This window comes from Cavia porcellus, unplaced genomic scaffold (assembly GCF_034190915.1).
Source record: "Cavia porcellus strain 051 isolate PalLab524CR breed Dunkin Hartley unplaced genomic scaffold, mCavPor4.1 scaffold_17, whole genome shotgun sequence".
Classification (NCBI taxonomy): Eukaryota; Metazoa; Chordata; class Mammalia; order Rodentia; family Caviidae; genus Cavia; species Cavia porcellus.
Window position 1 is genome coordinate 30,130,599 of NW_026947500.1, and position 23,995 is coordinate 30,154,593.

The following is a 23,995-nucleotide window of genomic DNA, read 5'->3' on the forward strand; positions in this document are numbered from 1 at the left end:
GTCTACTGTTCACAGCTCAGGTGCCACAAAAGCCTCTGCCTGGGAGCCCTAGCCCCTTCCACTTGCTGAGCTCCTCCTATAGACCAGCCCTCAGTCAGACCCTGGACACACAAAGGTACACAAATCAGACACACATGCTGAGGGCAGGGCACAGGCAAAGACCTCTGAACAACAGGACCTTCTAGGTGGGAGAAGGGTGCTGAGGAGGGTCCATCTGGGGCCTGTGTGGGCACTGGGAGGAGTGTGGAGAGTGTTGAGGAGCTGATGGGGAAGAGACTAAGGGGTCACAAAGCAGGAGTCCTTCTGGGGCACTCCAGTGCCATTGTGCAGCTATGGGGTGTCTCTGATGCCCATAGGCGAAGCATTTAGTCTATAGTCCAGAGCAGTGGCGGAAAACCTATGTACACATGCCACAGTGGGCATGCAGAGCTTTCTCTGTGATGATGTCACAAGTTGTATGAGTTCTTTTTTCTGAAGTAAAACCTCAGTGTTCAAGTTTAATTGCAATGCTGGCACCTTGTGATAAATAAGAGAATTTTGGGTTGCAGTTTGGGCAGTTGGTCTCTAAAAGACTTGGCATCACTGGTCTAGAAGGACCCCACAGTGGTCACCACAGGGGATGACTCGGAGGAGGAGACACTTTGGCAGAAAAACAAGGGAAGCTGTGTAGCACCCAGGTGCGCAGGGCCCAGGGTTTCTTCTGAGGACACTGTGGTGGCCCTAGCCTTGCCAGTCCTGAGACCCTGAGGAAGAGAGACACACTGGTAGGACTCCTGGGTGCCATGCCATCCTTATGACGGATACCTGGCGCACATATGGCAGCCATCCTCACTCTCACCCAGTGATCTGGGCAACTGGGAGGCCCTCAAGGTCTACATGTCCTATGTACATGCTAAGCCACCTCTGCATCCCACCATGCAGACCAGCCTGTACCCCTCATCATGCACCCCTTCCTGTGTGCCCCGCAGCACTTATACCATCCACTATTGCCATCTCAGGCCCCAGAAAGCTCTCCCATTGTGACCACGGTTTCAGGAAGCCCCTTCTTTGCAGGATGTGCGACTCCCATGGACAAGGAATCATACGTGCCCTCTGCTGCGGACACTCTGTCACAGTGAGGGTTTTATAGGCCTGATTTATGGTTTCTCCGAAAGGAGACACTATGGGGCCATAAAGCCAGGCCTGAGAGGGAGCACACAGCCACGGCCCCTCAGCTTTATGGCGGCTGCTATTTCCTTCCTGCTCAGCCCTAAAGTCCAGGTCCCAGACCGTTGGTTCTGGAAGGGCTTCAGAGGAACAGGGTGGAGACTCAAGCTATGCCACAACCACAGAGCAATGGCCTCTGACAACCACCCACCCCTCACTGGGGCCCTGCCTGGGGCAGAGAGCTCTGGAAGGCAACCCCCACCTGCCTCAGCCTGTCTAGGCCCCAGATCTTGGTGTCCAGGGGGCTATTCTGTACAGCACAGCTACAACACTGTGAGGACAGTCATGTCTGTGCCTGGATACTGGCCCACTCAGCCTGCCAATGCCTGTGCCTCAAGCCCCTCTCCCAGCCCCTCCTTACCCCTGCCAGTAAAGAAGATTTACAGGCACATGGTTTTTGAATGGCTCCTGCACCCAATTTTCCACTGACATTAAAATGGCCTCCCAGCTCTCTGGTGTGTTACAGTGAGCCCTGGGCCACAGCAGCACAGGCCTGGTGTGCCTCCAGCTGCCTCCAAGGCTTCTCTTCCCCTGGCACCTTTAGGTTCTGCCTTCCCTGAATCATGGGTGGTCTGTGCCACCTCTCATTGGAAAACAACAGCCACTGCCCAAGCTAGGCCCTGCCCCTGGGGACAGTCACCTGGGCCCCGTTACTTCCTCCCTCCAAGACTCCACCCTGTGCTGAGCCGGGGAGAGTTTCGAAGGAGACACAACAGGGGACGAGGAGCTGGAACCCCAAGCTGCCAGGAGGTTACGGGGCCTATAAGCTGACCATACCAGATCCTGGAGTGGCCACTGTCACACCTTGTCCCAGGCCCACAGGTAGTTTTGACAGGAGTTGTCATGAAAGAAAACAGATAGATAGATGCTCCCATACCCATTGGGTACCCTAAAAACAAATACTTCCCCAAGTGGGGCGCCTGTGCCATGGAAAGGGCACACAGCACAAAGACCTTGCATCCCACCGGCTGAGTCAGTGCAGAGGCTGAGGATGATTCCAACTCCTGGATGGACACAAGGGCTGGATGTGACAGTAACGATGATGATGGGAGGTGGCCAAGGCTGAGCATGCAAGGCACACCTGGATGAGTGACGCAGCGGCTGGGATCTGTCGGTTGAAGTGCTTCTGCCTCTGCTTCTGCTGGACTTTCAGGGCAAACCCAGAGCCAAGGATCCCCTGGGAGGGACAGAAATGAGGCTCACCACCATGCAGGCTGCAATGGCCAGCACCCAGCTGCAGGACAAGGATGTGGGGGATGTGGCAAGCTCAGACATTACTTCTAAGAAGCCAGACCTGCCCAAGGCAGGAGGTGCTGGTCTGCCTGCCTGTTTAGAGGGCAGAGCTCACATCTGGGGCCTCCAGCAAGGGCCTGAGCCACCCCAGGGACCAGTCGTGAGAGCAAAGTGGGTGAGCCCATATGCAAATGTCAGAGCAGGGACTACCCCTGAGATCGGGCTGGACATCAGAAGCAGCCTGAGGTGAGGCGGCTGCTGCTGTCACCACACAGATGTACCATACAGGTGCAGCATTGAGGGTACTCTGTATCCAGGGACGGAGCATGCCCCCACCTGCGTGACACATACAAACCAGTATCAAACCTATGCCATGCGAGACACATACATGTGAGATACACATCAATGCATGCAACATGTCTACGCAAACATGTGTATAGATACACACATTAGACAATTCCTGTATACATGCATGATGTAAATGTGTGTACATATAAATAACACAACACATATACATACCCAATATATATATGCATGTCCATATGCAAATGCATGCACGCACTTGTGCACATATTACACACAACATATACACATGCTACACAAACAATGCACATATAGACCCATGCATACATATACACTTGGTGTACACACACATACAACATATATGCAGTATACATACACAACATGTACCACCTGCACACACACATTGCACATACACACATTGCACATACACACATGTACTTGCACACTTGAATATGCTCCTGCCCTCGGTCTGTGACTTCCGGAAGGGGCAGGAAACAGATACTCCTGGCTGTGGTGCAGGATACCCACTCCCCTACCAGGCACAGTTCCACTCTGTGTAACATGGTGGCCACACTGGGCACCGCCCTTGCCTGTACCACAGAGCCAAGCCAGGCTGCCTCCCACCTTGTTACAAGGGACCCTGGGGATTGGCAGCAGGAGAGGGCTGTGTCCCAGGCTCAGTGGCAGGTGGGCTCTGGAGAACAGTGTCTTTCTGAAGACCAGTCCATCTTTGCTCTCAGTGAGAATCTCTTCACTGGGCAGGACCTGCTGCCCAGGACCCCAGTCTGCTGGAAAGCAGGGGAGATGACCCCTCTGGGCACCTACCGCTGGGAGCGCGAAGAAGGAGATGGCAAAGACAGAGAAGCAGGAGGCAATCGTCTTCCCAACCCAGGTCTGGGGGACCTTGTCGCCGTAACCGATGGTGGTGACTGTGACCTGTGAGGAGGAGAGAGAGCAGTGAGCCAGCCTAGAACTGCAAGAGGGCACCTTCTTGGCCCCTACACCCCCTGAAGACAGCCACCAAGAGTCTCAACCACCAGGACAACTACTCGCCTTCAGCTGCTGTGCAGTTCAGCTGAACAATCAGGAGAGCACATTGGAAGGCTTGAGGACCCAGATCCTGACCCCCACACTCAGCACAGCCCACTAGGGTCAAGAAGAAAGAGCTTGGTGTGTTCGGACAGGGCACTTAGGCCACAGAGCCCACCCACAGGAGGAGAGCCCTATCTGTCCCACTGCCTGGCCCTATCCCCCAGAAGCCTGCCCCCCTCTCCCGGCCACCAGCATCGTTACACACGACCCCCAGGAGGCCACGAGCTCCCACCGAGGCCGGCTGGCCACAAAGAGCTGGGATGGGATGACATGCCACTTCCTGCCACCACCCCAGGGCTCCAGATGTTTCATTTTTCTCTCTTCTGAGAGAACAAGACAAGGCTCTTGCCTTTTTCTTGATGGGAGAGCTGTCTGTCCAGGGCGTGTGGCAGGACAATAGGAGCAAGGGGCTGCTCCCCATCCCAGCTGGCTCCCCCACTGGCATCTGAGGTTTGCTCCTGGGATAGTGAGGCAGAACATGCAGTCCTATGGGGACTCAGGAGCCCACCCTGGCCGTGGCCAACTACCAGGTTGCACCTGAGTCTGCCTAAGCAGCTGTGGCTGGACCTTAAGGACAAGCCCTGAGCCTGGCTCCAATACCTGGCTCCAAGGCTGACTCATGCCGTGGAAACCTTCTCACTCAGGCAGCAAGACAGTCTGCATGGTGTCCCTGCTGCTGCCGCAGCTGGAACCTGCTGCCTATAGTCTTGCTCTGCATGGTGTCCCTGCTGCTGCCGCAGCTGGAACCTGCTGCCTATAGTCTTGCTCTGCATGGCCCACTCAGAGCAGCCCAGCTTATATCCTCCAAGGCCAAGGAACAACTATGCCACCAGCCCCAGGAAGGCCTTCTTGGTTGAGAATTGTGCAGAGGCCTCTATCTGAGCCCCAGTCTACTAGACCAGGGAGAATGGCAGGGGCCCAGAGAAGGACTATGACACTGCAGCAGTGATTGCTGGTCACATCAACCTGCAGGGAGGCCCTGGCCTTGGGCTGCCCTGGTGCTTTCTGAGCAGAGGCAGCAGGGCCAGAGCCAGGCAGAGACACACACATAGATGCATGAACAGAGACAGGTGTCCACAGCATATATAGCTGCTCAAAGCTACCGGAGCAGGAAGACCAGAAGAAAACAGGTAGTAGAAGGGACATGTCACAGGGAACCAGTTATACCCAAGGCACCAGAAGATTTCAGTTGTAGCCAGGCAACATGATAGCACTTACCCCTGCTGAGCCCCAGCCACCCTGAGCCCCACTCCACTGGTGCCACACCAGGTATTCTGCAGCTGCCCTGCAGTATCACTCCCGCTGTGTCACCATCCTTAAAACACACACATGTCCTGCACATCAGCAGAGTACACAGGAGCTGCTTACTGTCAGTCCTTTTAAATGGACCACCCGGCTTCGTGTGCATGAACACACACAAGTGCTGCACACTCCAGGGACACCCACACACACATGCTGAAACACACAAGGGCCTGATGTGCTGTGGCAACACGGCAGCACGTGCATACAAGGCAAGGGCTGCACTCACGTGTGAGCTGCCACACTCAGGGCACACTTGGGCCCAGATACCTTGTCCTACCATGCAGACCACCCCCATCTCTGAACAGACACACTTGCAGGCCAGACCTAGGCCACCTCAAGGGCAGGGGCCCTGGTGGGGACAATAAGGGGTCTGTACCCCACATGTGAGGGCTGGGCCACAGCTGCCGTCACTAGGGCTCCGGCTCGTGCAGAGCCATGCATGGGACACTGGATATAGTGGAGCTGGGCAGGGCAGCAAGACAGCATTGCCTCTCCTGGGAGACCGCCCTCAAGGCAGTGCTGACTCCCAGGACAGGCAATGCCACAGCCCAAAGGATTTGGCAGGACAGGGCCTAGAATATTTGCTCATCTACCCAGAGAACATTTCCTGGACCCTGGAAAAATCGAAAAAGGAGGCTCAGAAATCAGCCTGGAAGGGCCTGATCCAACAGGGACCCTGGCTCACCCAGCCTTGAGCCTGACTAGCTCTGGCAGCCCAGACAGTTGAGAAGAGTAGACTCCTGCATCTGTTCTAACTTAAACATCTCAGAAGACCAGTCACTTGCCCTGTTAGTGTGAACATAGTTTCCATTAGTTTATCCAACAACCTCCTACTCATTCCTTGAAGCCCTGCTAAAGACCTGGGTAGCCTCTGCTACCTGTCCGAGGCTGTGTTCAGTCCTTACACCTCTGGTGGTGGGCTCACACAGCACTTCCTGTTCTGATGGCCTTGCCACATATGTGCTGGAGATGCCCTTCAGAACAGGACAAAGTCCCACTTGGCTGGGCAGATTCTCCTGTATCAGGTCATGGAAGATGAGGCCGGGAGACAGACTGCGATGCAGTGGTGGTGGTAAGCACCCGAGAGTGGGCGGAATAGGAGGGCTGTACCCTGCAGTCACTGAGAAAGTGTGGGTGGACACTCGGCCTGGGGCTGTGTGGTGGATGGCACTATTACGTTCTCAAAGTGAGCCTGGGGGCCTCTTTGTGTCCCGAGCCCCCAGAGAACCCACAGGTCAGGACCAACCTCAGGCTGGCTCCGCTCTGTCCCAGCACGTGGTATGGGCTACAGCTGTGGTGACAGAAATGCTGGTATGAAGACCCAGTATCTCTAGCCAGATTCATGGAGATTCGCCCATAAATGCATCCTATTCTTCCAGTATTATTTTTTGTTTTAGAATATATAGTAGCTTATCATAAAATTATCTTACATAAAACAGTTCTATTATTATATCAATAAATATGGAAGCATTTAACAGTTTCTCAGTTTCATTAACTATTAATAGATATAACCCAAACGAACAACATCCCACATGAAGATATGAAGAGGAGGCAGCTATGGTGGTGCATGCATGTAATCTCAGTACCCTGGCATGCATGCAAAGCAGGCATCAGCATCTGCAGATCGGTGCTGGCACTGTGAGACCTGGGTGCAAGGGTTACCAGCAAACTCAAGCACTGACGTACTAACTCAGGCTCGGTGCATTGGTAAACTTTTTCTTTTTTAAATAACAATAACAGCTTTCAATTTTCTAGAAAGGTTTTAAATTATTCGGTGAAGTTGTAACATGTTTTTGATCTTTAAAAGTTAATGCTAACATAAGATCTCTGATGAAGGGGAAAGGAGAGGTCAGGAAGCGCAAAGAGCCCTGGTGGGATGGGGCAGGTGTGCAGGAGGCGGTCATTATGCCAGCCAGGCGTGGAGGCCCAAGACCCCCTCTCCCACCCACTTCTCGGCTCCTGGACTAAGCTGGTGGTCATATCAGCCAAGGCCCAGCAAGAGTAGGTGACCGAGTAACTGCCCAGCACCCACTCCTCTTCCCAAGCCCCTCACCCCTCCTTGTCTACTGAATGGGGTCCTCCATCCTCCCCAGGAAATGGTCCATCCGGCAGAGCTGTTTGCTGTTCCTGGACTCACAGACGCAAGCAGCTCAGGAATGGACTGTTTTATAGCCCTGGTGCCTGGAACTTATCCTCACAGCTGGCCATGGGGAAGGCGGATCTGCACGTCTCCCGGGCAGATGGACCGAGGAGGCAGGGAAGGCACATGGGCTGCTCGTGCTCGGGCCCACAGACATGCCACATAATGACAGGACCCATAGGGCAGGCAACCATGGGAACAAGCTCTGGTCGCTGGGGCTGGTGGGCAGGGGCGTGTCCTCTACCCTCCCGCTGCCTACTGCTCTGTGGCTTCATGCCCTTGTTGGGGACACAGGAAGCTTCCAGCTGTACCCCATTCTGTTTGGAGAACCCACACTGGTGGTATTTTATTCCCTGCTTTTTGAGGTAGCCTTTGAAAACTGGCCTCCAAGAGAGGATGAGGGCCAGTCTAGAAACCCACCTGTGGCCGCACCTGGGTCCCTCAGCTTTCTGTGTATTTACTCACTGAATTTCCTGGCAAGCCATGGAAGTTGGTCCATGTCATGTTCTCATTTCACAGATGGACCCAGACAGGTTGGACAAGCCGTTCAGTCCCATGCAGCAGGCACATGGTGAAGGGGGATGTGAGCGCAGCTCCACATCTAGTTCCACCCCACCTCCTGTCCCACTGTTTCCTGACACTGTCTCTGGAAAGGTCTGGGGCCTGAGATTCCCACAAGCTAATCCCCACTGGCCTGAGCTGAACCCCATCCCCCAAGAGGAAATTATTCCTAGATATCACCTTCATGGGGCCTGGCCAAGTCTGTGTAATCAATCCCTGAGGAGATGGCTAAGGGGCAGTAAGAACAGAAAGATGGATAAACCTTGTGGACTCCTATTCATCCTATAAAACCCAAGTGTAAAGACCTCTCCTCATGGCAGGGGTCCTCTGGCCTCTGGACTCTTACTGTACATTTAGGTATCACAAGGAGTTCTGGGCAGAAGAAGAGCCCTGGTTTGGGTGGGACTGTGTGCTGCCACCCTTGCTTTAGCTTCTCCAATATCCAAGGAGATCCTGACACTGAGCTCTCCCACTAGAAGCTGCTCAGCCTCTTCAGCCTCTACAGGAGTCCCAGGGGCTCCCTGGCCTTACTCTGCCAGGACACAGCACAGTCTGGGAGGTGGGAACTTTCCAGAGCCTCCAGGTGAGGAACGGCCGTCAGATTCTGTTTTAAAAGGGGCTGAAATACAGGGGCGGGGTTCCGGCCTTTCCACTCTAAATTCTAAATTTAGATGCACGGGGTAAACAGAGCCCAGCAGCCGCCTGGTTTAGAGACCCCCAGGCACTAAACAGAGGAGCCCGTGTTTGCAAAAAATGCTTTCCCTCCACTCAAACTTTTAACACAAACAAACGCGTTTTGTATCAAAGGCAAAGAAAAAAAGTCTTGAAATGCTCCCCAAACACCTCAGCCACACTCGGGCTCCACACTCCAAGGATCTAAGAGCCCTCACATCCAAGTGGGAGTCCCTGCCCAAGAAGAGGACCAGAGGGGACACTCAGACATAGATCCAGCACTTTGTTGGGCAACTGTGGAAACTGAGGTCCAGTGAGTGGACAGCACATTCCCTGAAGTCCACTGGGATGCCCATTGTCCTGGTCAAATCATATCCACCCCTTTCTCAGAAAGGATCTTATTCCGAAAGAGGTCTTCAAAGATGTGACTGAGGATATGGAGACAGGGTCAGCTGGATGATCTGGAAAGGCGCTAAACTCAGTGATGCCATCCTCAGAAGAGACAAAAAAGATCACAAACAAGGCGTGTGGCAGGATAGGCCAAAGGCCACCTGAAACTTTAAAAGATATGGAAGGCCAGCTGGGAGCTCTCAAAAGGAGTCTGGCCCTACCTACACCTCCATTTCATGCTTCTAGCCCCTAGAACTGTCATAAATGTCTACTGTTGAAAACACAATATTGTGTGACTTTGTATGGCAGCTACAGGGGGAATAATCCACCCACCATCCCCAAAACCATGGGACAGGATTTTCTGCAGGCAAATCAACTGATTCTTTCCTTCACTCAACAAACCCAGTGGCTGCCAGTGGCCTCTGAGTCCTGGGTCTGTCTTAGGTATGCACTCAACCCCCAACCAGACAACCACTCCTCAGTTGTGAAAGAGGATTCCAGAATCCAGGCAAGGCCTGGCACAGTTGGTTGTAATGAGAACAGAACGGCCAGGTCCCCAGGAGTTGTCCCACCTAGAGTGCCCTATAGCAACTCCCAACATCGAGATTTCCTAACACACTCCATTCTCTGTCTGTCCGGATGGGGACTCTGGGGGGCAAGGCCATGTGGAGGGGGCCTTAGGGAAGGAGAAGGAAGCCAGAACAATAGAGACTGAGAGGGGCCAACTGTCCAGGGCTCAGCTGTGGGTTGGCACACAGACTGAAAAGCCCCCAATCAGGGCTGCCCCTGCCTGCATTTCTCAAGTTCTGTTTGTCCGAGAAGTGCCAGGAACACAGCCCATAACTCAAGCTTTGGGGGCCGCTCCCACCGGACAGCTGCAGGGGCAGCCGCAGTGATGAATGGAAGCTGTTTGCCCCCTAGGCCAAGTGGCGGGGGGCCCTGGGCAGGCAAAGCGCAGGGCCTGATGGGAACAATGGCCAGGCCAGGGTGCGCAGTGGCCGAGGCGCAGGCTGCAGCTGACAGCGCAGCCGGGGCACCGGTGCCAAGCTGGGCACAAAGGGGCCGTGTTCCCGGCCGGCGGGCGGATGTTTGCACAGGTGTGGGAGTAGAGCGCCGCTCTGCCGCGGGCTGAGGCCAGCGAGCAGCCTCAGCAGGCAGCCGGGAAGACAGGCAGGGCAGCGCCAGGGCTGGGTACTGCTTATCAGCCATGCTGCAGGCTGTCACCTACTCACTTCCTGCAGCCCCTTAGCCCTACACTCCCCCACCCCCATTCTCTTGTCCCCCCACGAAAGCCCTACCAATTTCTCAGGAGGTCTCTCCCCATCCACTGCAGGCAAGTTCCCTGCCTGCTGGGGGCTGAGCCCTCCCACCCAGACCTGCACAGACCTGCCCACCAGGGCCTTCAGTGACACAGGCCCCCAGGAGGGCAGGGAGAGACCAAGTCTGGGGCTGCCCAACATGGGAGCTGTGTCAGCATGTCTGTACCTTCCCTGAGCAGCCTGGCACAATGGAAGCTTCTAGAAGACATACCGACTTGGCCAGCATCAGACGAATCTACTGCATGCTTGGCCTTGTGGGGACACAGTAGTACTAGGACCATGTGTCTGTTCTACTTTGTATCTGTGCTACTTTGTACCCCTCAAGTTCTGTGACTTCTCTGTTGCTGGAAGCTGAGGGCGCTGAGCAAGGCCTTCTTTACTGGATGGAGCACTGAGAGACACACAGGCCAAGCCTGATGCAGTGTCACCTCCACCACTACTCACCTCACTCTGTGTTCATGGAGCTGGCACTATCCCTAGGGCAGGGCACCCACCTCCCCCAGGCTGCAGGCTTTCCTCTCCCCAGCCCCAGCCCGTTCCCACAGCTGCCACTGCCCTTCCTTCGTTCAGGCTTCAGGAGCCTGGAGGATAGAAGATACCATGTGCAATTGCCTGCAAATAGCCAGGAGGCCAGCTGGGGTCTGTTCTGGGGCCCACACATCCCACCCATGCCCTTCTAGTCCTGGCAGCCCTGTAAGGGTGATGGCATCTCTCTGGCCTTGGTTCCTACACAGTCCATTGCCCCTGCCACTCAGGAGGAATGGCATGGAAATGGATAGAATCAGCACTTGCCCCCCATTTGTGAGGCACCCTGTTCTTGTAGAAGCTGCCCTGAAGTTCAGTGTCCTGATGAAGTCAAGGTCTCTATAGGAGATATGAGACTACGGGGCTGTCACTCATTTCTGGAAGGACAATGGCAGCCTGGACCCTCCTTAAAACATTTTGGCTAGCAACTTCCAGTGCTGTAAAAGCCTGTGTCCAGACCACCCACCTGTGACCCAGGACCCCGGAGCTTGGGCTCAGCAGGCAGGTCTTCACTAGGACCCCTACACAGTGACTCCAGAGAAAGGGTCCAGTTGGCAGCAGAAACCCACCGACTCCATGTAGCATGGCCTTGCTATGGGACATATGGAGTTCACATACTGCTCTCCTGATAGCCTTGGGGCCTCGAGCTACCCAAGCCCAGGCTCCCAGCTGTCCAGGGGCTGGAGCCCATCCTCACAGCCAAAATGGCCTCAGGACCCCACTGGTACCCACAGTGCCACAGCCCAAGGTGGCAAGAGAACCTGAGGGCCCTGTCTGGGAAGCATGGATCTCTGCATCTCTCCTCAGATCTCTCCACCTGTCCAGTTAGCTTTATAACTCACTCCTCAAACACAGGGACACTCACAGAGCCAAGACAGACCCCAGAGACACCAAGGCACATGCCTGACCCCAGCTACCCCACACTTGTATCTAGAATCTTGTTAAGTAAAGGACAACAGGGTAGCTAAAACCTCAAGCCCTGCTCCCCCTTCCAATCCTACTCAGCTTCCCTTCCAAAACACAAGTTCCAAGTCAAAAGTGCTAACACTTCCGCAGGGGCCCCAGAGCTCTTAGCATGAATGGAACATGGGGTGCTATTGGCTTCAAGAATTAATCTTACAAAGAGTTTTAACCTTTGTTTGAGAAGCCCCGCCCGGGAGGTATCAAATTTTGAGAAACCAGAGCCCAATGCCTACTCTGCCTCTCCCCAGGGCCATGTGGCCCCAGCCCAGGACCCTTGGCCCCAGAGGCCCCAACTTACCACCCCCCACCACAGTGCATCTGCATAGCTTCCGAACTCCACACGGCCTGATTCATTCACAGCATCCTTCTCAGCCAGGTACACGAAGTAGGAGGAGAAGATGAGTCCCAGGAAGCCGATATACAAAGTGGTGATCAGCTCCTAGCCAATGGACAAAAGGACATCAGCTCATGGAACCCCCACAGATAGGGAAGAAACTCACCAGGTCAACATCAAAGATAGCGAGGGGACAGTCTTGGCATTGAGTTCTAGTATTTACCAGCTCATTCTACAGCTACTCAGGTATATTTCATATGCACAGGTCAGGGTCCCCAAAAGCTATTTTTTCACGACTTTGCTAAATGGTGGGTATGGGGCTCTCACCACCAGAGTGAGGCTGGCTCTAGCTATTATCCAAGACTGACCACCAGGCCTTGCAAAGCCTCTGCTGACCAATGGCTCAATCTCCTGCAATGGGATAGAACCAAGAGTTGGCTACTACCCAGGAGAACCTCAGGGCAATGAAAGGACCTTGTATAATCTGACCTGGGCAGGAGCAGCTGAGTCTGTGGTTCTCAGCCTTTAGGATGTGCTGGGTTCTCCTTGATCTCCTGGCTTTAGATTTCTGAGCCTCACAGACTTTTGTTCCATCTTACGTTTTTGTCTTTTCATTTACCCCATTTTCCTTTGTCCCAGGCTGAAGGAAGGTGGCATCATTTTAGCAGGTGAAGAGGCTAGCACCATAGCTGTGAGGTGAAGTGCTCCTGAGGTTAGACCTGGGATTCTACCTGGGATTCTGGGCCCCATTCATACACCCACATACCCTGGCATTTGCTTGATCCTTGGCCACTCAGCTGGGGTGCAGGGTGCAAAGATTCTACACTCACACTCAGGTAAGGCTAGCTATGTGCCCCACCATGCTCCCTGAACCCCCACCCAGGCCACAAACCTGGCGATGGATGAAGACCACAGAGCCCAGAAGCCTCCAGGTACCTCCCTGCCGGTCCACATGTAGCATCCGCAAGATCTGGAGGAAGCGGATGCCCCTGGGAAGGAGACAGAGCAAGGATAGGAGGACCAGGCCAGTCTCAGCCATTTGCCCCTGAGACCAAGGGACAGTGAATGGGATGGCATCCCTGCCTTCACCCTGCATAAGGGAGACACGTGCATGTCCATCATGCCTGGGATGGCTCGCCTCCATCTCTGCCCTCCTTGACCCTCCCTTGGTCAGGTTCTCTGTCCTCCCACCCAGGGCAGCCTTTTAAAGTGAGCTCTGATGTCACTTGCTGGCCACAGGATCAGGCTGGGGGCAGCTGCACCTCTTCACATTCCTGTGGTCCTCACACTGCCTACTGAGGGAGCCTGGGTAAGAAAACCATGTATCCAAATTGGTTGCCACCCAGGTCCCAGAAGCTAGGAAGTGCTGTGATAGATCCCAGACCTAGGGCTACCTAAAACATCAAGGGCCTGACCACAGCTGTCCCAGTGTACTACCTGTGATGGTGTGGGGGAGAAGTGAGCATACCAGAACAGGTGGGTGGAAGGCGAGACCACCTGTTACTTGGCATGATAGAGCTTGGTGACAGGCCACAGAGGTTGACCCTACAGAGAGATGGCCAGCCAGCAGGGAGCTTGGCACTCTGACTTACCTGATGGCTGATGTGGCAAACACTTGCCCCTTTGAGCCCACACAGAGGACAACCATGGAGGCCACAACCACGATGAGGTCTGCGGGGAAGGAACAGTGAGTTATGACCTCCAGCAGCTGGGCCAGAGGGACTGCACCCCCACCTAGCCCTGGGGTGGAGGCTTGCCATGTTAGAGAGGCAGGGCTCTACAAGAAGGACCCAGGCGACGCCATCTAGGTGGGGAGTCAGGCAGGCCTAGGCCTCCACACATACAGTCGTCTCACCCAGCCAGAGCGGGGCTTTGAATCTCAGCCATCATGGGCAACTGAGGCCACCCCTTGCTGGCTGTGTGGTCGTGGCCTGTTGTGGAGTAGGCAGAATGGGGGTAGGCTCTTGGTCACTGGAGGACATACTCTGGTGGTAGTCATGATGTGGGGGGCCTTCCTGGTCTAGAGATTGGCGGAGTGTTCTGTGGGACAGATGGGACTCACCGATGATGGAAATGGGCTTCCGGGCAAAACGCAGTCGGCCCCAGATGCCCACATACTTGCTGCGGCAGCCTGCAGACCAGAGGCGGACCACGTACTCTGTCCCAAAGAACACCACCAGGACAATCTCCTGTGGAAGGAGGCAGATGAGTTATCCCCAGGCTGCGACTCATTCAGCCAGACTCAGGCCCCAGCGGTGAGGTGTAATTCGATTACTGACAGTCTTGAGGCCTATGTAGCTGACTGCAAATGCTACAGTGACAAAAGGCTACAGCAGCAGTCACCCAAGGCCTGGAGACAACAGCAGGAGGTGAGGGTACTGGTTGGGGCCTCATCCCTGACTGGCACCCTGGGGAAAAGTGGCCAATGCTTTACCTCCAGATGGGCCTTAGGGACCTATCACACAAACCTACCTGGAGGGGAAAGCAATGACTTGCCTGCAGTAGGGTGGCCAGTGGCCGCAGGGCCTAGGCTCACCATGCCATTTGAGCAAGCTAGGTTCAGTCGTGGCCCCATCTCAGGAAACTGGGGGGCCCTAAGTGAGAAGCCCTTCCCACCTGCTCCATCCAGGGTAGCTTGGGGCTGGCCCTCAGGCCTCGTCTGCTATATAGGTGGCCCCTCGGCCACCTCACCTTTACTGGGATCCTATGTGGCTAGTACTGCAGTACCATACCCCCTCTAACCCCAAGCCAGAAGGCAGCAGCTTCTAGAAGGATAGAAGTGTAGGCTGATAACCCGAAGAGCTGAATCCCACACCCTGGGCATGGATTTGGGAACTCTGGCCTCAATTTCCCCAGCTGTAACACCTGGACAACAGCAGCAGCCACCTTAGTGGATGATGGTGAGGATTCAGTGCACAAATCCATAGCCCACTGTGACACTCCAAGCATGCAGCTGCCTGGGACCCACATGCCCAGCTCCTGGCCAGCCTTGGCATGCAGAAGGCCCTCAGGGGAGGCTGGGGTTAGGTGGCTAAACCAACCCCCACATGTGGAAAAGGTCTATGCAAAGCCACAAAGCCATGAAGCCACAGTACATTTTACTCTCAGGCCTGCTTTCAGCTGGCTCCCTGCCTGTCCTCCTTTGGGAGCCTGGCCTAGAAGGGACTTCTGGTCCAATGGGTGGCACTGCCTGGCCCTGACCCCCACCAGTTCCCTGCCAGGGAGTCCACAATGAGAGGGTGGCTAAATACCACCATTGCTGGCTCCCAAATGCTATTAATTAGGACAACTTCCAGCTTGTGTTTGAAGCAAGCTTGGTGGATAATGGGAGAAAAGTGGGAAAGTTTAGTTCCTCTTGCAAAGATGTTTAGTTCCTTTGCAAGATGGGAGTGGAATGTGTGTGATGGTTACACAAGGACAGTGAGGGGTCCCAGCACCCACAGGCTCTGTGGCCTCCTTGGGGATAACGGGCTTTGGCTAAGCCCACCAGTGGGAGGCCATGGTGGTCTTGTCCACTCCATTCTCAACCCTAAGAATACTGCCTACCCTAGTTGACATTTAGTATGGATTTGTGGAAAGAAGGGAGGGAGAGTGGAAGAGAGGGAGGATGGAGAAAGGAACAAGCAAGTAAGTCTCGAGCTGTCCAATAATAGAGACTTTGGTTCATCTTTGTTTCCCAAAATGCTGGCCTGGCAGGAATGCCGAGCCATGGTACCACGTGTGTCTCTGGCCAACACGAAGCCCAAGCTCTGTCCTCGCTGCTGAGCCACAGGTGCCCATGACTCTTCTAGTGGAGTTGGGGTGGGATGGCTCACCTGACCACTGGTGGTCCTGATGGGGAACAGTAGCACCCCAAAGGCAGCAGGCTTTCTTCCCTGCTCTAAGGGCCCATATATGACTGGTGAATGGATTACTCAGCAGGCCTGTCTTATTTTGAAATACTTGTGTTTATCATTCACTTTTTCTAGTTGCATTTCAAAGCACTGCTAAGCAGGTCTTAAAAAACACCTTGATATAAATAGCCAGCAGGCATAGCTTTTGGTAGCTACAGGTCTCTCAGATGACCCTGGTCTAACATTCAGGGAGCACCTATTTGAGGGGCAGTTTCAGAGACAGAGGAACATGACTCTGGAGGGGTGAGGTGGGAAGAATACTTTAAAATCACAGGGGTCCCCCAGTCCTGTCTGTCTTGAGGACACAATGTGAGGCCCACCTGCAAAGGGCTTGATCACTGGTCCAGTGTAGGTGGGGCCAAGTTAATCAGTGTGGAGCTGCTGGCCAGCAAGGATGGAACTGAGGAAAATGGTCACATCCCAGACCAGACACTTTGGGAAAGACCCAAAGTTTATTCAGAGATAAAACCATCTCCAGCTTGATCAGCCTCACACACAGGGCAGGGCTTGGAGGGATGACACACAGGACTAAGGCCACTCTGGGGCCCTAGGGTGCTGGCACTCAGCAAGGATGGGGCCTGCAGAAGAGCTGACCCCAAGGCACATGATAGCCACCCTGATTCAGGACCAATACCCCCGGATCCAAAGCAGAGACACCTTTGCCCAGTTCTGGCCAGGTGATGCCAGCCCAGGCTCTTCAGTCCAGTCTAGGGCAAACCAACTTCCCTCCTCCTTGGCAAAGACCTGAAGCTCATCTCTCTTTCATTATCTGGATCAGAGACATGGTGCCCAAGAATGGAGTGTGATCTATGCTCTGCTCCACAGATACAAGGAGAGACAGTCTGGGGCCAAGGAACCTGAGCTTGTCATTGAGACCACAGCAAGACCAAAGGGACAGAGGCCACTTCTTCCCTGGCCACTGTCCCTCGGATCAAAGCAATGCCATCTTCTGTCAGTGGGGCCTTCATGGAGATCCCGAGACAGGTATGCACACCAAGCATCAACCCTGCAGCTCTTCACTGACCTCTGCACAGCAGGGCCAGTGATGGTTATTCCCTTCAGGATGGGAGGACAGCCCAGCTAGGGGTGAATGGTTCATCCTAACATCCTGTTAGAACAGGAAGGGATGGAGACCATGGCAGGGGCTCAGACAAGATGAAGCACAGATGTCCTCAGGTTTGAGAGTAGACACAGGAAGATGAGGCCATCCCCACCATGGAGGGCTGACTGCTGCTACACAGCATTACTAGCATTGCATGGGGACTCTGGGTCTCTAGGAGTAGAGCTTGTGACTGTGGGGAAGGCCACGGCTTCGGGGAAGACCCCGAGGTATGAGAAGAAGGGACCTGGGAGTGAGGGTGATCTACAGAGACCGAGAGTCACCAGTATGCCCGGGGCGGGGCAGGTCAGGGAGGTGCCCTGGGTCCCCTGGAATAAAATGGGAAGAAGGGCCTGGGCCACATGGAGTAATGAGAACCACCTGCCACCCTAATAGTCATCTAACACGATGACAGGCACAGGGATGGTGCCCAGGCAGTGTAGGCCAGAGCAGGATACGAGCTGAGCCCATAGGCAAAGGATGTGAGCCCCTGGCACCCACGTCCTCCTGTCTCCAGATTCATGTCATTCCTCAGGCTGAGCTTTGTGATCACCTGCTGGGTTTCCTGAGACGGTGTGGGAGTAGACGGTTCTGGGGTTCATCCACCGAAGACCCTCTACAAACTGCGATTCTCTCACACACTAGCCCTGGCTCACACATTAGCTCCATCTCCTAAAGCCTAGGTCCAGATCTGGGCTGGACTCTCCTGTCTTACACCTGGCAACTTTTGAATGCTGACTCTTTGTGGAACTTAAAAATTATTTTTAAAAACAAAGCTCCTAACAACCCAATGAAAAACAAACAAAGAAAAAGCAAAGGATCAAAATAGACATTTTTCTAAGGAGGCTGAACCAAGGGCCAGAAGATACCCTGCATCCTGAATCATTGGAAATACACATCAAATTCTCGGTGAGACGCCATCTCACATGCAGCCCATCATGAGCAAAATGGAGGGAAAACACTGAGCACTGATGGGGTGGGCACAGACCTGTCATCAAACATTGCAGATGGGGCGTGGAAAAGGGCATAGCCACTTTCTGTGGAAAACTCTAGAGAGCCCTCAACATGATTGTGAAATTACCATCCACTCAATTCTGCTGCAAACCTAGAACTGCTTCCAAAAAAAGTCTTTAAAAAAAACCCACAAAAAGACAAAATTATTGTACAACTCAACAACTCCACTTCTGAGTTTACACCCAAAAGAACTGAAGGCAGGGACTTAACAAGAACTGAGTGTAGCCTGTTCCCCATGACTGCTTTGTTCACAGGAGCCAAAAGGTGTTATGTGCAGAAAGATGAGAAAAGAATAAGACATGGTCCATCTGCATCCTGGAACAGCAGCAGCCTTAAAATGAACGCTGAAACTCAGAAGAAGAATCTTGAGGATGTGATGCTCAGTGGAATGGGCTGGGCCCAGAAAGACAAATACTGTGTGACTCCGCTCACAGGAGATGCTTAGAGCAGTCAGACCCAGGATGGGGGAGCCAGGGGCCGGGAAGTCAGTGTCTAATGGGGACAGAGGAGAGATGTAAGAGTCCTAGAGACGGAAAGACAGGGGTGTTGGCTGCATATCAGGGCGAGTGTGCATAATGCCCCTGAACTGTGCACCTATGCTGGGGAATTTTATATGTATTTTACTACGCTAAAAGAAAATGGGGCTGAAGAAGGGCAATGCAGAGTGATTGTTAATGGATACGGATCTCCCTTTGGGGTAGTGAAAAATTTCTAGAAATAGACCGAGGTAGTGAATGCACTGAACACCACCAAACTGCACTGAATTTAGAAAGGTTACCACAGTGGATTTTATGACATGTGTTTTACCATAATAAATCTGGGGCTTCCTGCTCCCCTCTGGTTAGGTCTCCTGTGGGCCTGGGTCTCTGCCACATCTTGGCCTGTGGCCCTGCAATGTCCTCTATAACTGCCCTCGGGACTTTAGCTCTGAATCCTCAGATTTCTGTTGGCTCAGCACTGAGTGGGAGGACTGAGCACGTGTGGCCAGCTGCAACATGTCCCTCTGACCTCCATGCGGTCCCTTTTCAGGAAGCCAAAGGGGCTAGAAGGTTAAGGAAAGTAAGGAAGGTTCCCGGGTTCCTGTCTCAACAGCATGTTAGCCAAATGTGTGTCGAGCTGAGCTCATGCAACTTGGGTTCTGAATGCTGACAGGGACATGGGAAGGTTGTTACCCTGCCACCAAAGACTTTGCTGTGCATACTGTAAACTTGTACTTTGGCAGACAGACACTGTCACCCCTCAACCTGGATCCAAGGATGACAGCATGTGACACTGAAGGAAAAGACAGCTCAGAGCCTCCAGAGGAACACTCCCAGGCACACACTGTTACATCCATACCAGCTCTACCCGTGTGTGGGCTTAGGGGCTGCAGTGGCACCAGCGCAAATCCACAGGGCTGAGGTAAATGCTGAGCAGGGCAGGTGCTTATCTGAGTTTCCTACTTCAAGTGTACGAAAGGGGAAAGGTTAGAGCACATGGGCTCCTGCATTTCGCAATCCCTGTGGAATCATCACTCACCGCTCACTGAGAAGGATGAAGGTCGCCAGGCCGCAGTCTTATCTATTGTTTCGTTTTTATCAGTTGGTGAATCCACAACACTGGGGGATTTTCTAAGGCCCCAAGTGTTTTGAAATTCTGTGCTGCTGGCGCCGTGAGATTTAGAGCTCTGAGGGCTCCTGCATGGAGGACACAGGGTACCTGCAGGGCCCTCAGATTAGGTCTCTGCCCAGAACCCTTGGATGAAAGACTTTTCTGTTTGTTTGTTAAACAATAAAGAAGCCTCACAGATGCTTATCATGATTAATTTTAGTGTCTCTGAAGTTACTGTTCTATTATCTTTTTAATGAAGCAATAATTTTTAAAAAGGATTGCAAGATTACCTACAGAGAATTAATGGCTGTTTGGGGTTGGAGGCCCTGGTAGCGCAGGCAGGTAGGTAGGCCTGCAAAGCCAGGGCCATGAAGGGCTGGCCTCCCTGGTAGCCCGTGCACTCTGGACAGGAAAGATCAGGGACACAGACATAGGAGACCCCGCTAGAATTCCAGGGATACACCAGGCCCCTCAGAGCCCACCACCAAGACAGGGAGTATCCTGGCAGTAAGAGTTAGCACTTCACCCTCCTGCATGGCTGAGAAACCTGTGCAGTGGCTCTGCCCTAAGCCAGAGGGTTTCTTAGTGAGGAACAGTGGCCCCCACAGCACAGACACAAGCAGGCAGTCTTCAAGCCAGTGGGCTTTGGGGCCAACTGTTCCAATTCCATGTGGGCCATGATAAGCCACAGACAGCGCCATCCTCGGCATTCCCGGGAGGGTCAGCTGGCCGGAGACACGGTGCAGGCATGCAGGCTGCTCAAAGCGCCCTTTGTTCCGGGGCCTGCCTGTGGCCAGCTGCTCCCAGCCGCCAGCCTGTGTTGAGAGCCCATGGGCCCCCGCTGACATGTGCTGGGCACAGCTGGAGCCCTCAGGCCATGCTTGCCACCCACCCAGGGGAGCACTCGCTCTCTATCCTGCCAAAGCAGAACAAGGGGTTCAGGTAAGCTCTGGGGCTGCAAGGACTCTGTGGAACCAGTAGAGGATTCACAGAATCAGAGTTCAGCTGCCCTCAGACCCCTTCGCAGCAGGGACAGAGCAACACCTTGCTGGGGGAAGTGATTCCTGCCTGCTACCACCCCTCCTCTCAAACAGCACTTGGCTGCTGTCACTGCTCAGACACCCCACTGAGCCCTGTCAGCCTTGCTCTTAGGTCCCCGAAGCTTAGTTACTTCCTAGCAAACACACTGGACCTACAGCCCATGATCTTGACCATGGACCCCTCTACATCCTGCTCAAGGCCTGACAGTCTGAGGTGCAGAATAAGTCAACAGGACATTTAGGCCCCTAATGTCCCCAGCAGGCACAGAGGCGAAGAGGAGGCCCCCAAGGAACAAGACAGTACACCTAGGAACCAGCCTCTCCCCAACACTAGCCATGAGTGCCCATGAAAGCCCATGAGCTATAAGATGGCACTGGGGCAGAAGCCTCCTTGGGAGAAAGGGCAGCGAAGCCCATGCAGAAAACAGGTTCCAGATGCCACAGGCCATGTGTTGGCAGCTGCTCTGTGTCCTCACGAGGGTAGTCCTGACTTTGGGGCAACTCTGGGCAGCACAGAGCCTCTTTCCCCAGAGAGCCAGCTCCACCTGCCAGCTGTCCAGGCGGCCATTCTCCACACTGAGCAAGAGAGGCTTCAAAGCTTGCTCTGTTGCCATGGGGAGGGGCATTCCCATCCATGAGGCAGCCAGGCCCTGCAAGTGGGCGACAGCTGTCATCTGGTCCCCCCATCCCGGACACCACTCTGGCAGGTGGCATGATGCCCAGTGTCCACTGTGGGTTGTCTGGAGAAGCTTCCCTGAGGCTGAAGCCACGGGGGCTGGCCATCTTCTCTTCCTCTGTTCCATATCCAGCCAGCCTCAGGAGTCCTCAGAGTACTGAGTCTAGGTCTTCCTGCTCTTGCTCTGTCCTAGCTCTACCTCTCTGGTTGGCCTTGGGTCCATGCCCCATTCTTGCAGGAGCTATGTCCGATCTCACTATAGCCCTCCAGAACTACTGGCCAGTCCAGCAGGGCCTTGGATGCCCCAGCTCACGAGGCAACACACTACCTTCTAGGCTTCCCATAAAGTTCCTCTAGCACACCCAACAGTCTTTCAGATAGCAACAAAAGTGTACTTTTATTGTTCATGGGATGCTACTTGAGCAAACCTTGCAAAAAAGAAGGCCTGCATGCCAAAGCTCAAGTGATTTCTTTTGCCAGCTCAGAGCTCCATTCCAGGCCTCCTAGTCTGGGTATTCTTATCTGTGGCCCTGTCACTCACATACCTAATGCAAGTGGGTCCAAGCAGGAGGCAGCTGGAAGCTCCAGCCCTATGTGCACAGTGCGTGTCTGGGGCGGTGGTGGGGGGGGGTGTTTGTCTCTGGTAGGAGAGGGGAGAAGGTCAAGACAAGAGACTTGGACCACACCCTCAGACCTAGCACATTCCTGGGCCCATTATCATCAGAGCCAAATCTTTCCCAGGATTGTAAGCTTCCGGACTCAGCCTCTGAAAGTGGCTGCCCACCCACAGTGGGAGGAGAACAGGGCCCCTCGGTAATTTTAATTTCACATGTACTGTACTGCCAGTGCCTTATGGAGGCCGACTAGAGTTACATGCATTTCAGGTGGTTTAATGAGGTGCTTTTAGCCCTGGGACCCAGTTTGCTGCAAGCCAGTGAAGTGGGGGTACCCACGCACTACCAGCTCCCTTCCTTCCTACCTGGGTGTTCTCAAGGTCAGGAGGCGGACAGGGGGCTCAGAGGCAAACTGACACCTGGCTGGGACTGGGGAAGCAGATGGTGCCAGGAGGAAGCCCACAGGCCAGCCCCACGAATGGCCGCCCAGATGAAAGCCATGCAGTCCCCTGCCAGCCCCAGAATACTGAATCCAGCCTTTACCTAGCAGTGAGTAGGTATGTGAGTAGAAAGCTTCTGAGTAGGAAGTGCTCTCAGAAGGGTGTGTTTGCACAATACATTGCACACATCATTATTTTTTAGTTTAATAGATGGATTTTTGCTTATCCATGAAGCCTCCAGACAGTGATGTGGACAGCAGCATGAAAAGGAGAGAACCCAGGTGTCTGCAGTGAGGGAGCAGGAAGGGAGGCGCAGGATAGGAAGTGCCCATCCTTGGATGGACAGGAAGCGTCTTTCCACATGCAGAGGCCCAACTTGGCATCACTCCCCGGACAACTAGCTTCTCCACCTCAACTTGCTCTCTTTTTTCTACTAAGGATAGTGGTACTTAATCCCAGAATAGTGCAATGGTTGGTTTTGTTTTTTGTTTTTACTAAATTAGCAATTTATTTCTAAATTGTATTGGGTGTTGATCAGAGAACATGGCCAATTAAATCTCAATGTTTTGAGGCAAGCTAGAGGGTTTTTTTCTCTCTCTCTTTTATGGCCACATAAAGGATTGGTTTCCTTAGTGTCCCATGGGCATCAGGAAACAAAACATCTCTATTATTGGGATCCGGAATTACGAACTTGTTTTAAAACACGGTGCTGACATTCCTCACCACCGCTCCCACGGAATCTGGACTTTGCAACCAGAAGAACTCAGCGAAGGATGCTACAGTTTCCTGGTACTTCCTGTCTCCTGGAATGTTCCTTCTGGAGCCGGTCTGTGAGGGAGCTATGCAGCACAAGGCCTGTGCTGAGGACCCCCCAGCCCCGTAATATACCATCTCGGACGTGGAACTGCCCCACCCAGAAAAGAACAGGGCAGCCTTGGGCACCCACCCTGCCACCCTGGACTACGGTATGGGGAGCAGAGAGCTCTGTTGGCTGTTTGAAAGGACTATACGTGTGGATGTTTGTTCCATAGCTGCAGATAAGGAGCATGGTTATTCCAGATTACTGTTGAGACTCAGAAACTGTTGGCAGCAGCCACATATCTCGCTGTCTACATCCTTGCTTTTTTTTCCCTGTCTGCCAGAATTCTATTCTGAAAGAGCTGTGTTGAAATCACAGTTATCACATTTAACCCACTTTCCCTTACACACTAATAATTACGCTCTTACATATTTTCTGCTGTTTGATAATGTCTTAACATTTTATAACTAAGCCTCCTCTAAGTCCAGAGCTGTGTGTCACCCACACTTACCTTGAATGGGCCTCCAGGTTGCTAATACTGTCCCCTCCTGGGGTTTTTCCCCCTTCTCTTTGTATATAATTGTTTAAAAAAACTTTTTAAGCCTTTTTTTTTTTTGTACCAGGGATTGAACTCATGACCTTGTGCTTACCAAGCAAGTGCTTGCGCCACTGAGCCAAATCCCCGGCCCCTACCCATTCTTTTATTCTTCAACTGTCCATTATTGGTTTGCTCTACTTAATTCTTTTATTTTAGAAATTTTATTGGGGAGTTGTCGGTTTTTGAGACAGT

General features: G+C 53.4%; 1 protein-coding gene and 1 long non-coding RNA gene across 13 annotated transcripts in view; one reads left to right on the top strand and one right to left on the bottom strand.

The window, feature by feature from the left end:
- Nucleotides 1-23,995, bottom strand: part of Kcnq1 (potassium voltage-gated channel subfamily Q member 1) — a 314,775-nt gene that overhangs the window by 216,155 nt on the left and 74,625 nt on the right. For 10 of the 12 annotated variants that reach the window (XM_063227100.1, XM_013150648.3, XM_063227105.1 and 7 more), the window contains 6 exon segments: nt 14,103-14,229; nt 13,633-13,711; nt 12,933-13,029; nt 12,005-12,145; nt 3,568-3,678; nt 2,288-2,383 (listed from right to left, as the gene is read on the bottom strand). In XM_063227100.1, coding sequence (XP_063083170.1) covers nt 2,288-2,383; nt 3,568-3,678; nt 12,005-12,145; nt 12,933-13,029; nt 13,633-13,711; nt 14,103-14,229 — 651 coding nt within the window. 12 annotated transcript variants of the gene reach the window in all.
- Nucleotides 14,224-19,840, top strand: LOC134470923 (uncharacterized). Its single transcript, XR_010040184.1, has 2 exons — nt 14,224-16,917; nt 17,550-19,840. It is a non-coding gene; the product is annotated as an uncharacterized LOC134470923 (long non-coding RNA).